General features: G+C 38.0%; 1 protein-coding gene across 9 annotated transcripts in view; it reads right to left on the bottom strand.

Moving 5' to 3' along the window:
* Pde1a (phosphodiesterase 1A) overlaps positions 1-13,437 on the bottom strand; it is a 280,800-nt gene that overhangs the window by 60,532 nt on the left and 206,831 nt on the right. For 7 of the 9 annotated variants that reach the window (XR_003835139.1, XM_029470632.1, XM_029470625.1 and 4 more), the window contains 2 exons: positions 5,099-5,281; positions 743-809 (listed from right to left, as the gene is read on the bottom strand). Coding sequence is in view for 8 of the 9 variants with exons in the window: in XM_029470632.1 (XP_029326492.1) it covers positions 743-809; positions 5,099-5,281 (250 nt within the window). In the remaining variant the exon portion in view is untranslated. Of the gene's footprint in view, positions 1-742; positions 810-5,098; positions 5,282-7,454; positions 7,514-13,437 lie in introns of those variants that run through there. The other 2 variants (XM_029470641.1, XM_021151281.1) reach the window with 1 other exon arrangement.

A 13,437-nucleotide genomic window follows, 5' to 3' on the forward strand; every position in this document is an offset into this window, starting at 1 on the left:
GGAAGGGAAGGGAAGAGAAGAGAAGAGAAGAGAAGAGAAGAGAAGAGAAGAGAAGAGAAGAGAAGAGAAGAGAAGAGAAGAGAAGAGAAGAGAGAAGAGAAGAGGAAAAGGAGTTAAGAATGAAAAGCCTACAAGACTTCCTTGCAGAAGGAAGATACACCTGTGTGCTGCATGTCCCATGTGTAAAATGGAGTTGCGAGCCAGCAGCTTGCTGGCTCCAGCACACACAATACTGCAATCACACCTGGGGCATGGGGCAGGGCAGTCCCAGGAAGCCAGATACCAAGACAGGAAAGTTGTTTTTACTTTGTTAGTTACTGTGTCAATTTTTCAATTTCTCAGACTTTAAGCTCTTAAATCACTTTTTTCTTTTTATTTTTGTTATTTAAACACACACTAAAACACCTTTCTAATGCATAATAGAAGCATAAGAAGGCATGTATACTCTTGGAATAGTGACATTTCAAAGTGGAATTCAAGAACCAGGTAACTTAAAGCTGAAGGCAAAGCTCATACACTCATGTGTACAGATTGGTACTGACTTTATCACGAGTCAGATGTCATGTGACTCTATGGTGAATCGAGACTTGGTTGCTTTACACTTAACAGATGCTTAACATCATTTCCATATTGTAACATGTAGGCCGAAGGAAAGACCTGCTCTCATTTTTCTCCCAGGCACTGGAAGGAAAGTAAATCTATGTGATCACTTTACAAAGAAAAATAATTGAAATTCTTTCACCTTGAGTGTCACTATGACAGCTGCAGGATATGTCAAACCAACCATGTGATAGCTCTTCCTGTACATCCTAAAAGAGACAAAACGATTGCATGTGAAACATTCATCTGCACTTTCAGCTGATCTCTCAAATATCAGTCAAGGACAACTCTTGGTTTCTTCACCCTGCATCCCCACTGTAACAGTGGCAATAATAACCACCATTGTTTCTTTCGGTGACAGGGGTGGAGGGCATAGCGACTCTGAGAAGTGATCTTAGCTTCCACACATGGACAGCTTTCCCTGAGCTTCCTGCAATTAACAGGGTGACAGTATTCTCCATGTACAGGCCACCCCATCTGTGACAGCAGAATATTCTTGTTTTATGTCCATTTGTGTACTAAAAGTTGTACAATAGAGGTTAAATAGCATGCACAGGGTTGTGTTTCTGTCTACCTACCTGTCTGTCTGCCTGCCTGTCTGTCTGTCTATTTCAGAATGGTTACTATCAGAGGGAGACAGCAGCATCACGGTCTACATAGCTCTTTGTGGTTAAGGAGATAACAAAAGGTTAGACTGACAAAAAATAGCTCAAGACTGTTCAAACTGTCATCCAATATTATTTAAGGAAGCTTATTCTGAGAAAATGTTCTCTCCATTGTTGTAATAATATAAACAGTGATGGACTTTTATATACTTGTAACTTTTTTGTCTTTTGATGGGAAGCTAGTCTGCTTTTGTAATTTGATGGGAAGCTAAACCAAATAGAAGGTAGAGTCTAGTAAGGAAGACCCTAACACAGTTAATAGCAATTGACTTCTATCTGGGAGTATGGAAGATTTGTGACTATTTCCCAAGGTTCTGGAAAGATAAGGTTCAAGTATCAATGAGCTATATTCCTTAGATTGTATTGCCATGACTCCCCTCCCCTGCCCCAAAATAAGGAAAACACAGTAATTTGATTAAATATAAGAGATGTTAATATGAGAAATAATCAAGAAGAGAATTTTCTGCATTTTTAAATAAAAACCATTGTGGAAACATATGAGCATTTTTGAATCTGTGGTCTATGTGTTAAAAATCCAGAAAACTCATTGCTAAAAAAACCAATGTTTTTTTTTAAATTATAGTAAAGACCAAATGATTTATCATGCTTTCCTTTTAAATACTTCATGGGAGCTCAATTGGAAATGCGTTTGATCATCCTACCCTTTCTTGAAAGAGCACCTCCCCATGTCACCACAGACACATCACCACTCACTTTTCCTATTTCAATTTCATGTTTACTTGAAAGCTACTTTTAGATGTTGTGACCAGGATAGTAACAAACTTCTTTATTGGAAGACCTCAGTACAGTTTACAATTGGGACGTTTTTATTAATTACCCCATGGAGATAAGTATATTTATTCCAATCCTGCAGAGCAAAGAAAGTGCTAATCACACAACAAAGGTCCTCAAAAGCAATCACTGTCAATGAAGACACTTAGTTGTGGATTTGGAGGAAACAAATAGTCTTCATCTATGCATTTTATCTATAATTATCATGAAGAAAGGAGGGATGGGGTGGAAGAAAGGTCAATGACCAGGGAAATAATTAAAAAGCTAATGTAGGGGCTGGTGAGATGGCTCAGTGGGTAAGAGCACCCGACTGCTCTTCCAAAGGTCCAGAGTTCAAATCCCAGCAACCACATGGTGGCTAACAACCATCCGTAACGAGATCTGGTGCCCTCTTCTGGAGTGTCTGAAGATAGCTACAGTGTACTTACATATAATAAATAAATAAATTAAAAAAAAAAAGCTAATGTAGACATTGTAAGCCTTAAGTCGTATTAAAGCAGCGTGACTTCCTGGCATAGGAGGGAAGGGAGGATGGAAAAGCATAGAGAACCCGTGCTTTGAATTATAAGTTAAGCCACTTGGTAGCTGTGTGGCATTAGGAACCATCTTTAATAGTTCATTTATAAAAGCAGAATCTTAAGCATTCTGTGAAGAGTAAAGAACATAAATGCTGTACACAATCTAATAAATACCCAGCAGAAGATAGCTAGTATAACTAGTAACTACATTCATTATCCAACTGTCACATATCTCATAGTTCCTTGGGCCCAGTGACCACTCCTACACCACTGAATATCCTATATTGAGAAATAGGCCGTGAACATAGTATTACTTATTCTATGGAATGAAAAGATATGGGGAAGATTGCCCTCTTAAAGTAATTTTAAAAATTCCCCCATTAACCTATTACGTTACCTTCCTAACCCTATCATTAGGCACAGAAATATAGAATTGTAAATTTCATATACCAGCAAACATAAGTACATCAAATAAAAAGGGCATGTATCATGACTGCTCCAGGACATATTTGTGGAGCTGACTTTTACTGTATCAAACAGGTGATCTACCATACATCTTGGAAAAAGACTAAGAAATCTCCTGGAATCCAAGAAGTGGTGATGTCCAAGTGAAATTACAATGAATTATTTTAAGAGGTTTCTTTAAAACTACAAAACATTATTCCAAGCTTTAGAAGCAACGAAACATCCTTCTTCTCAATGCTGAACAAGAGAACATTTGGGCAAATAATTGCCAGGACTTGCTGAGGTGCTGGATCTCGGGAGGGAGGCTTTGCAGGAGAAGCAAAAAGACTTATATTTTCAGGACTAAAGGTAATTACTTTTGAAAATTCAAAATAAAAATATTAATAATAGGGACTCGACTTTGATAAATAAGATTCTATTTCTAAATACTTTGAGCATGTTAATTTATAATACTTAAATTGTTATTTAGTTATCTTCTGTGAGTTTTGATATTTCTATTTGGAAATCAGATTTGCTTGATGTTTCATATAAATAAATTGAAACACATCAGTTCAATATATGAATCCTGAATTCCTAACATTGTCTCAGATAGATGCACACTCAGTTAGGTGGTACCCACAGTTTACATTGGTTTTCAGCTTGCCATGGTTTGCAATAGTTTAAAAAAGGAAGATAACCCACTTCCCTTCAGCAGGCCAACCATGATGCTTCATCTGAGACTCTCTGAAATGCTGCTTAGATGTTTTTAACTTGATACCATGTGAAATCAATAACACTCAGACAGAAGGAACATGACTGTAGACATTCTCCTTAGTCTAGTCTCCTTGCTTGGCACTTCTGTTAGAATAAATCTATGCACCAGGCGAGGTAGGATCCTACCACTAGAGTATCCTTAGTATTAATTTATTGAAGCCAATCAGATGCAGGTAAGAAGCCTGCAAAGTAATTTGAATAATCACTCATTGGATGCTCTTTTGAGTTGTATCCTCATGAAATAAGCTCCTAGACGTCTTATCACAATTGTCCTAACAAATCTTGAAACTGCATCTTCAATAGCGCTCCTGTTACACTTTCTCATTTACATTTTGAAAATACAGTATCCTTTCCACTGTTCAATATAATATTGGAAATGATGTGAGATGAAGGAAGAGGCCAGAATTCACGTCCATGGGAAGGGTGCTGAGCTAGAAGCTGAGCAGGGTGACACAAGCCTCTCCAGAGGCAGGAGGATTGAAATTCAAAGCCAGTCTGGCCTAACTGGTCACTGTGTCAAAAAAGGGGCCCTGATAAATAATACAATTACTATCTGTCCCTCAATCTGCTCAGTTTCAAAAATACTGAATTTGCCACTTTACATATAATTAATATATTATGTTTGATCTGAGGGATTCCTGATAAATGCTTTGCAGTCTTGTCAAGCATGTTTATAATTGGCCTTTGTATAGTTTTAATTCTGAAACATTTCATTTTATAAAAAGAAGAGTAGCCTTTTCTCTTAAAGATAAAAAGAACACACTATGAAACTTGGCCATATTACTATGTATAAACACTGAAACCCATGGCATCAGAGAATCTTCTTTCAGAAACACGAATGCTAAAAACTAAGTTCTCCAAGCAGAAATGAGAGAGATTTCATCTCATGATGGAAACCAAGGAAGTGGTAAGTCTTTTCTATTTAGGACAAAACAACTAACTTGACTTTAAAATTAAAAAAATCCATTATAGGATCCATTTTGTGAGTTATTGCAATTTATTTACATAAAGTTAATTGCTAAAACATGAACATATTAGAAATGTTTGTAAACATGTCCACACGGGTGTGCTTCCAAATGGCTATAATCTCAATCTTTCTGTCATCCTAATAGAAATGTTTTAAAAAGTAAGGCAAGAGACTTCTGTTCTAGGCATAATAATCAGAAGACCTAAGTACCTGCTCTGGTTGTGCTAGCGTGTGTCTTCCGTAAGGTAATATGGACATGTAGTGCTTTGATGCACTACACACACTCGCTGACCGTCAGATTCTCTGGTCTTGGGATGTGAATCACATTACTTCCTTACCTTTCCACAAAAATCCCAGCCTGGACAGCATGGACAATGCTGCGAAACTTTGGTTTTTCTTCAGGCTTCTTTTTCATCATCCCCATTTTCCGTGTGAAAGTTGAAGCCAACCAATCCCGGACTTCCGATGGGACGGAGTCAGTCTGGATGTCGCTGAGTTCATCTTCAGTGTCCAGCAGTCTTCTGCAAACATATACACAGGATAAGCACTGAGAAATAGGAGCAGAGACTAACAAGGAAGCAAACATCCAAAACAAATATCCAAATATTTTCTTTGATTTGTTTTGCTTTTTTTTTAATGGCACACAGTTCTCTAATTATTCCTTAACACGAACTGTTTCTAAAAATTGAGTTAACATTTGGAAAGCTCTTTAAGTTTTCGAGCTGATCACTTGCTGAAGACATCAAATGATACACGACAGCATCTGCTGCTTTCCAAATATTGATAAAAAGTATTAGTAGTGGTTACGTTGTGTTGTCAATCTCATAAATATGCCACCCTAATGGTGATTAATTCAAAGCAAAGAAGAAAATTCATAAATAAGTGTGTGCTACTTATTTTTCTAGAAAGCAAGTAGGAGGGAAAGAAAAGGAGGTTGAGACTAAAATTCTTATATTTCATTTTCTACATAGTAGAGATAGGAAGTGCTGTTTGAATTTTTGAGGATTCCACAAGTCATTTGTATATACTATTTTATTGAGTAAGTTTTACTAAATTAAATAACTTAAGAATCCTAAAACAGTCTTTTAAACAATATCATTGAATATTTTACAACATTAGAAACTCATAAAGGGAGAAACAAGGGCAGTGAGATCATTTCTCAGGTAAAGGACTTGCCAGGAAAGCCTGAAGACCCAAGTTCAATTCCCAGGTCCATGTGAAAAGGGGGTAAGTTGTCCTTAGACTGACATTCACATATGTATTGTGGCATTTATGTGTGTATGTGTGTGTGTGCGCATTCCTGTGCGCGCGTGCACATACACACTCACACACAAACCCATACCATATACACTCACATAATAAACAATAAATAAAATTTTAAATAAAGATAAATGTATGGGAGTTGTTTTTTATTCTTCATGTTGAATTTTAGCACATGCTCAAGTTCCATTTACAAAATATCAGGTTATTTGCCTGTGACCTATGAACTCTCTCATGTATACCTTAAATAAGTTCTCCATTCTACATAACATTAATAAAATGTTATATATATATATATATATATAAACATTATATATATGTATATGCATATTTATGCCACACTGTCTTCTTTAAAGAAGAATGATAAAAAAAAAAGATCGTACACATTCAGTCCATATGCAATTTCATTTCCCAGATTCTTCTAATTGCTTAGCTGTTTGAACCCACAGTCATGGCGTGCAAGGATGAAAAGGGTTATGTCGAAAGCTCATTTCAGGAGCCTGAGATTCTCTGAGGAGGAGGAACACTGCTAGTTAAGAGTTGATTTTAACATAAGGGTGGAGATTTCATGGGGTTAGAACTTCTGACCAGGACCCAAGTGTCCCAGCATTTGGGAGGCTAAGGCAGGAGATTTCTAAGTTTGAGGTCAACCTGGATCAGCTTCAAATGAGACCTTTTCTCAACAAAACCAAAAGAGAAGTGCTGCCCAAGGCCATCTACAGAGTTAGGGACACAGTGTGTAGTATTAACTTCTGGGAAGTGACTTGGACTGGTTGATAAGGAGCTATAGCTACCACAGGTAGGGTTCTGAGGAAATACCCTGACTGAACACCTATCAGAGTCTTCCTAAAGACCTGAACTGAAAACAATAAATGAAAGATTTTCCCTAAATACAAACCCAGCTACACACACCAGTCTACTTTGTCTACAGAACACCAACTAGCTTTGTCCTGACATCTGAACTGACCGTTTCCTCAACAGTGCACCCAATCAATAACCTGCATGTATACAGCATGCTTTAGCCTTAACCTTTGTGTCCGTTTAACAAATGTGACCTTTTAAATGGCCCCCTCTATGTATTGTTTACTTCAATGCACACACAATACTTATTTTTCATGATACTTAATAAGTACATATGTACTTACAAAATACTGTAGTGAAAATAAACACTCCTTAAGTACTGTGATTACAAAACTACATGTAGACACAAGACAAAAGTCATACAACCGAATAATCATACTGATCAATACTCAGTTTGTGATTTTTTTCAAGTTTTTTTTCTTCTTACGTTTTAATGACTTTGATCTACCAATAGTCCAGTGACATTGTAATTTTAAGTAAAAATATTTTTTTGGCTATTTAAGTCATTTCAAGTTAGATTGCTTAGCCCATTTTAGTATAATACTATACTACATGCCTTGAAATTTTCATTACCTAAAGATCATGCCATTTTCAAGACCAATTTTCTTTTATGCCACGATCAAGTAAATCCACAGAGCAGGGTAGGTGGAACAGGAAGGATTGTGGTGTAATCACGTGATGTCATCACATTCCTCTCTTTCTCCTCTCTCTGTTCTTATCAGCAGGGTGAAACAGAATGCCAGGTGTGTGGTAACCATTACCTGTTTTTCTACAGCTAATTGGTACTGGGGACTTAAAGGCTATATATCCTAAACTCACAAACTTCCCAAGATAGACAGTCAGACAAGACAACATGGGTATAAAGGCACAGTGAGCATCACTGGGATGTGGTACTCTGGCAATTTGTAGTTATAATGTATTCAAGTCTTTCTTGAGAAGTAGGGTGTGGTTTCAGGAAAAGGAATGGTCTATATTTAGTATAGAATAAAGGAATAAAGGAAGTGAGTGTCAGAAACAAAGGCATGGGGTATGACATTGTATACAGAACAGGCAAATCTTGAAACATCAACAGACACTTCTCTAGTCACTCAACTGATATGGCAAAGAGAGAAGGGTGGAGTGTGATGCCTAGTTATGTGTTTAAATGCTGACCTAAGTGTTTCTACAAAGGTTCTGTTTTTTCATGTGAAGATGAAGCAAAGTAAATTACCCTTCAAAATGTGGATAGGCCTTATTGAATCATCTGAAAGGCCTTAAAAAATGATGAAATTATCTTAAAGAGAAAATTCTGAGTTGGGATGACTTTCAGATTCAAGATTATGGCATTAATTCCCTAAAATTTCCAGCTTGCTGGCCTACTTTACTCATTGCAAGATAGTCATTAAAACAGGCTTCCCTTCCTCTTTCCTCTATGAATACTGTAGATTTTAAGTCAGATACAGAATAAGGTCTTGGTACTATATTAATATTGATCTCTGGTAGTATATTGTTCATAGTTCTGGTTTTAATATGTAGTTCTGGTTTTAATATATAAATAAAATCCATATATAAACGAAACCTTTAAATGCAATATTCAAAATTATTGGTAATCTATAAAATGATAAAAAATTAAAATATTCTGGGCATAGTATTGGAGACCTTTAATTCCAGGACTTAGGAGATAGAAGCAGGTGAATATATGTGAGTTCAAGACCTTTCTGGTATACACAGTGAGTTTCTGGTAAGCCGGGCCAAATAGAAAGACCCTCTCTTAAAATAGATGGATGGATAGATAGATAGATAGATAGATAGATAGATAGATAGATAGATAGATGGTCTTATGATTTTACATTTCAAAGAAAGAGACTAAATGGAGAAGAGAATGAGGATATAAATATTACAGGAAATGCTGCTCTAAATAAGATCATCAGAGACAATTTGCACATCTGAAGAAATGTACAGGAAAAGTGTTTGTGATAACTCTATGCCTATAAAGGTTCAGAGATGCTAGCCCACATTGTATTACAATATGAACTATCATATGCTATGATAACTATTGGCATATTCTCCTTAGGAATTCATAAAGAACACTGTACAGGAAAGAAATGATAGGGCAGGCATATATGTGTAACATGCTACCACTGTTGACTTCTAAAAAATGTTCCACACTTTGACATGATGTTTTCTGTCCCATTGGGAGTCAGCAAAGATTAAAGAGTGGTTCTCAGACAAAGGCTATGTGTAGAAAGTGGACCAAGGAACTGAGAAAAACTGACCTTGCATCTGATTAGTGATCAAGTGATCCTTTGGAGCTATTTATAGGCTAAAATTTCTCTCTGAATAAGATGACACATCTCCCAAAGGGCTTATATTTTGAACTAGAAAGTTTGAAGGGAAAGGGAAATAAAGAAAGGGGCAAACTCGGAAGGAGAGGTCATGGGATTTTGACTCTTACAATTATATGTCAGTGAAAATATTTCTGTCTGAGGGGGACTCTTGCAAAATAGTCACACCCAAGGAAACACAGTCCTTTCCAGGAAGTTGGTGACCACAACTGAACCTAAGTATTACCATTTAAATGCTGGGTGTGATTAGGAAAGACTGGTTTCTCAAGTTTCAATGTTTCTTTTGCTTTCATGCCATTTGTATGATAAAGGATTTATTTCAAGAAACAGTTAACTCATCCTGTCCACCCCTAACATTTGACGAGTCCAAAGCAGGAACATAATTTTTCTATGTGAGATAGAATCAATATTTTGATGTCATTTGTCTGGTGAACAGACTGTGTGTACTACGCTTCAATTGTACAATGTTTCCCAAAAGGCTTACAAGTTAAGATGCAAACTGTCTGCTCCTTATATGATGAAACTGGACTAGCCTGGCTGTGTCTGTCTTGCTGCCCTGACTGTTCAGGCCACTACTTTCTATGCTTTACTCATAAATCATAAAATACTTCATAGTAACAATGTTGAATATGATTTTTTTAAAAAAAATGTCTAGCATGCTATATCTGAAAAAGGTAGAGGGAAAAACTCCAAATGTGTTTTGTCTTAGAAACTTGTCACCTCTAGGGGAGGACATATTCCCAAAAGGCCATCATTGGTGCCCTGCAATAGAAGTCTATGTTCAGAAGAACAATATGATGTTCTAGTGTTAAGGGTGAGGCTGAGTTCACATCTGCCATAATGTACCATTCTCGGACAATTGCAAGGTGGGATAAGAGAATCTCCTCTGCCTATTGTATGTGACATCTTGTGTAGTCAGTGTTTCCCACTAGATTCCCATGTATTTTTTATAGAGGAGCCCATTAATGTTATTTATTAAATTAACAATGTTTGTGTTATGAGTTGACTGACATGCTTTCTTTCATCTGCCTATTCACCAAAGAAACCTTGAACATGATACCAGTCTCACTCAGACTTCAGAACTATATAACATACAGATAAAGATTCAAACTAACGCTATTGCTTATATTCTGAACTGGGGCGGAGGGGGGGGAGAATAATCCAAAATAGCTCACTCAGTCCTCAAGATACTATGTTGGGGACAATTTTTCACCTTTATCTATTATAGTGATCAATAAAGGAAGCATGCACACTTAAGAGATTTGCTCAGTCAGTGGACATGACAAATTCTGAGCTGCAGAGTATCTTATTTTGAAGTCTGGGTCTTAAACCATTGAGATCTTGTTCACTTTAAATGTATGGTTCCCTTTCAAAGTTCAAAGTTCTCATTCAGTCAATAATTCCAGCAGTCATTATTCTCCATCCCCTCTATAACTTTGAAATTTAGAATTAAAAATAAACTTTAAAAATGTTTGGCTGGTGGATGCATCAGCCCTGCCTTGAGTGGGGAACAGAATCATCACAGGACAGAGAGGGAGAGGGGGCAGAGGGGGGGAGAGGGGGGAGGAAATAAGGGGGCAGTATCAGGTACTGGAGGGGATGGGAGAGAGGTACAGAAGGTCAGGAAATAGAATAAAAGTATGTAGGGGGGGGTGATGAGGAAATGAGGGTAGCCACTGGAGGGTCCCAGACACCAGGGAAAAATGAGGCTCCCAGGACCCAACAGGGATAACTTTGGCAGAAATGCGCAGAGAAGGGGGGATAGAAGCTATAGAGACAACCTCCAGCAGATAGACATGGTCCTCAGTTGAGGGATGGGGGCACCCACCCATCTCAAAGTTTTTAACCCAGAAATGTTCCTGTCCAAATGAAGAAAATGGACCAAAAATGGAGCAGAGACTGAAGGAAGGGCCAACTGGAGACTGTCCCATCTGAGGATCCATCCTGTCTGCAGACACAAAACCCTACATTGTTGCTATAGTCAAGAAGCACTTGCTGACAGGAATCTGGTGTGGCTGCTTCTCGGGAGTTCCGGCCAGCAACTGACCAATGCAGATGTGGAACTCTGGAGTCAGCTATCAGACTGTGCTCAGGGACCCCGTGGGGGAGCTGACTGAAGGACTGGAGGAGCATAGAGGGATTGCAACCCCATAGGAAGAACAACATTGGCTGACTGGACTAGCCAGTGTTCCCAGAGACTAGACCACCAACCAAGGAGTGTACAGGGGAGAATCCATGTCTCCAGATACATATGTAGCAGAGGATGGCCTTGCCTGACATCAATGGGAGGGCAGGCCCTTGATCCTGTGGAGGTCCCATGCCCCAGTGTAGGGGAATGCTAGAGCGGTGGGGTGGGAGAGGGTGGGAAGGTGGCGGAGCACCCTTATAGAGGCAAAGGGGAAGGAGTAGAGGGTGAATGTGGGATGGGGGGGTTGTGGAGGGGGTAACCGGGAAATGGGATATCATTTGAGATATAAACGAATGGAATGATTATTTAAAAAAAAAAATGTTTGTCTGAGAGGGAAAAATGGTGATGAGGAGATAATATGAATTTCAAGAGGTAGATGGGAGGTGTAGATTTGACCACTATAAGCATGTATGAAATTATCAAATAATTAAAAAAGAAAAAAATCTTATAGGAGTTTAGCTTAGTGGGGAAACTTTTGGTGGAAAAAAAAAAAAAGCTTAGATTTATTTCCAAAGTTGGTATCTGGAGCACTCTTCTATAGAAATGTCAGATGACAATAAAAAGTCTACGGTAATTTAAATGGTGATGCATTCGTTGCTAGCATAGAACTGGGTACATTTGAAATTCCATGTCTATCATCACTACCCTACCTGCTGAATTCTAAACACAGCAAAATAAATTCTTCCAGGATAGTATCAAAGCTTATTTATTTATTTATTTATTCCCTTTACTGTTCTCAAAGGGGCAAAGGTTTATACATTCTTAAGGTTTTGGTTGTTTAAAGCAGACATTATTCCTTTTCTGTGAATTTTGCAGGCATGGCCACTGTACGATATGAATAATGCCAAAGAAGACTTAGGAAAGTGCGCACGCATACACACTCACACTCTAAAGGCAGTGAAAAGACAGTGGCAGAATTGCCAAAATAATTTTTATATATGTTAAAAATGTACCTAGTTGGATAGGAAAAGCCACAGGTGCAGAAGTAGAATCGACAATACCATGTTGAGAAGAGGGGGAAATAAAAAAAAAAAAACCAGTTTCTGTTTCATTGGCACTCCCATTTTTTCTGTGTCTCTGATTTCTCCCCATCCTCCATCACTTTTTTTCCCTCCCAGCTTTATGTTTCAAACTCATCGAATCCAGTAGTGCTGCCTATATGCGCATGGGTAGGGCATCTCAGAGATAACATACCTGAAGAAAAATGGCATTAGTTGTTCGTTGCTTCTCAGCTAGAATTAGGACTTTCTTCCTGGATGTGGGATCCAGGCAGGCTTTGTCCTGTGCATGCAGTCAGAACCACTATGAGTTCATGTGTGCACCAGCCCTGCACACATGAAGTCTACTACCTCTGTCTCTTACAATATCTCTACTCTCTCATATAAAGTGATTCTTAAGTCCTGAAGTGAGGGAGTATAATTTAAATGTACCATTTAGAGTGAAGAACTGCACAGTCTGTTATTCTCTATGGAACAGTTATGGGTCTCTGTATTAATCACTATCTACTGCAAAGAACAAAGAAACACATCATCTCCTCCCCCCCCAAAAAAAAAACCCAGGTTTCTCTGGTGAGGATTGAGAAATGCATTTATCTGGGTACAAACTTAAGAGTACATGAAATGGTTTAAGACAATGTCCACTTAGTAGAATATAGTATTGAGTTGTCTCTGGAGTCCATGACCTTGACATGTAGTCCATGAATGAGCTCTGTCTCCTGGAGTGAGATCTTAGATTCAATTACAAAGTTGTTATTTCCATAGTATTCATGCTAGAGATGTGTTACTATATCTGGGAGGCCAGTGGTTATTATACTTCACAGCCTGGTAAGACTGTTGATCACTTTCTCCTGGGGAACATTACAGAACCTTTTAACTATGAAACCTGGCCAAGAAGGATGAAACTTTCAGATCAGTTCCATCTTGATTTGTCTATGTTTTATGATCCCAAGATCCTAGACTGACGAAAGTATTACAAATCAAGGACAGTCCTTGACTTCCTGGTACCTCAAACCCTCTTACTTAGCTCTTCATGCCCCTTGTCTTAA

Source organism: Mus caroli, chromosome 2 (genome assembly GCF_900094665.2).
Source record: "Mus caroli chromosome 2, CAROLI_EIJ_v1.1, whole genome shotgun sequence".
Taxonomy (NCBI): Eukaryota; Metazoa; Chordata; class Mammalia; order Rodentia; family Muridae; genus Mus; species Mus caroli.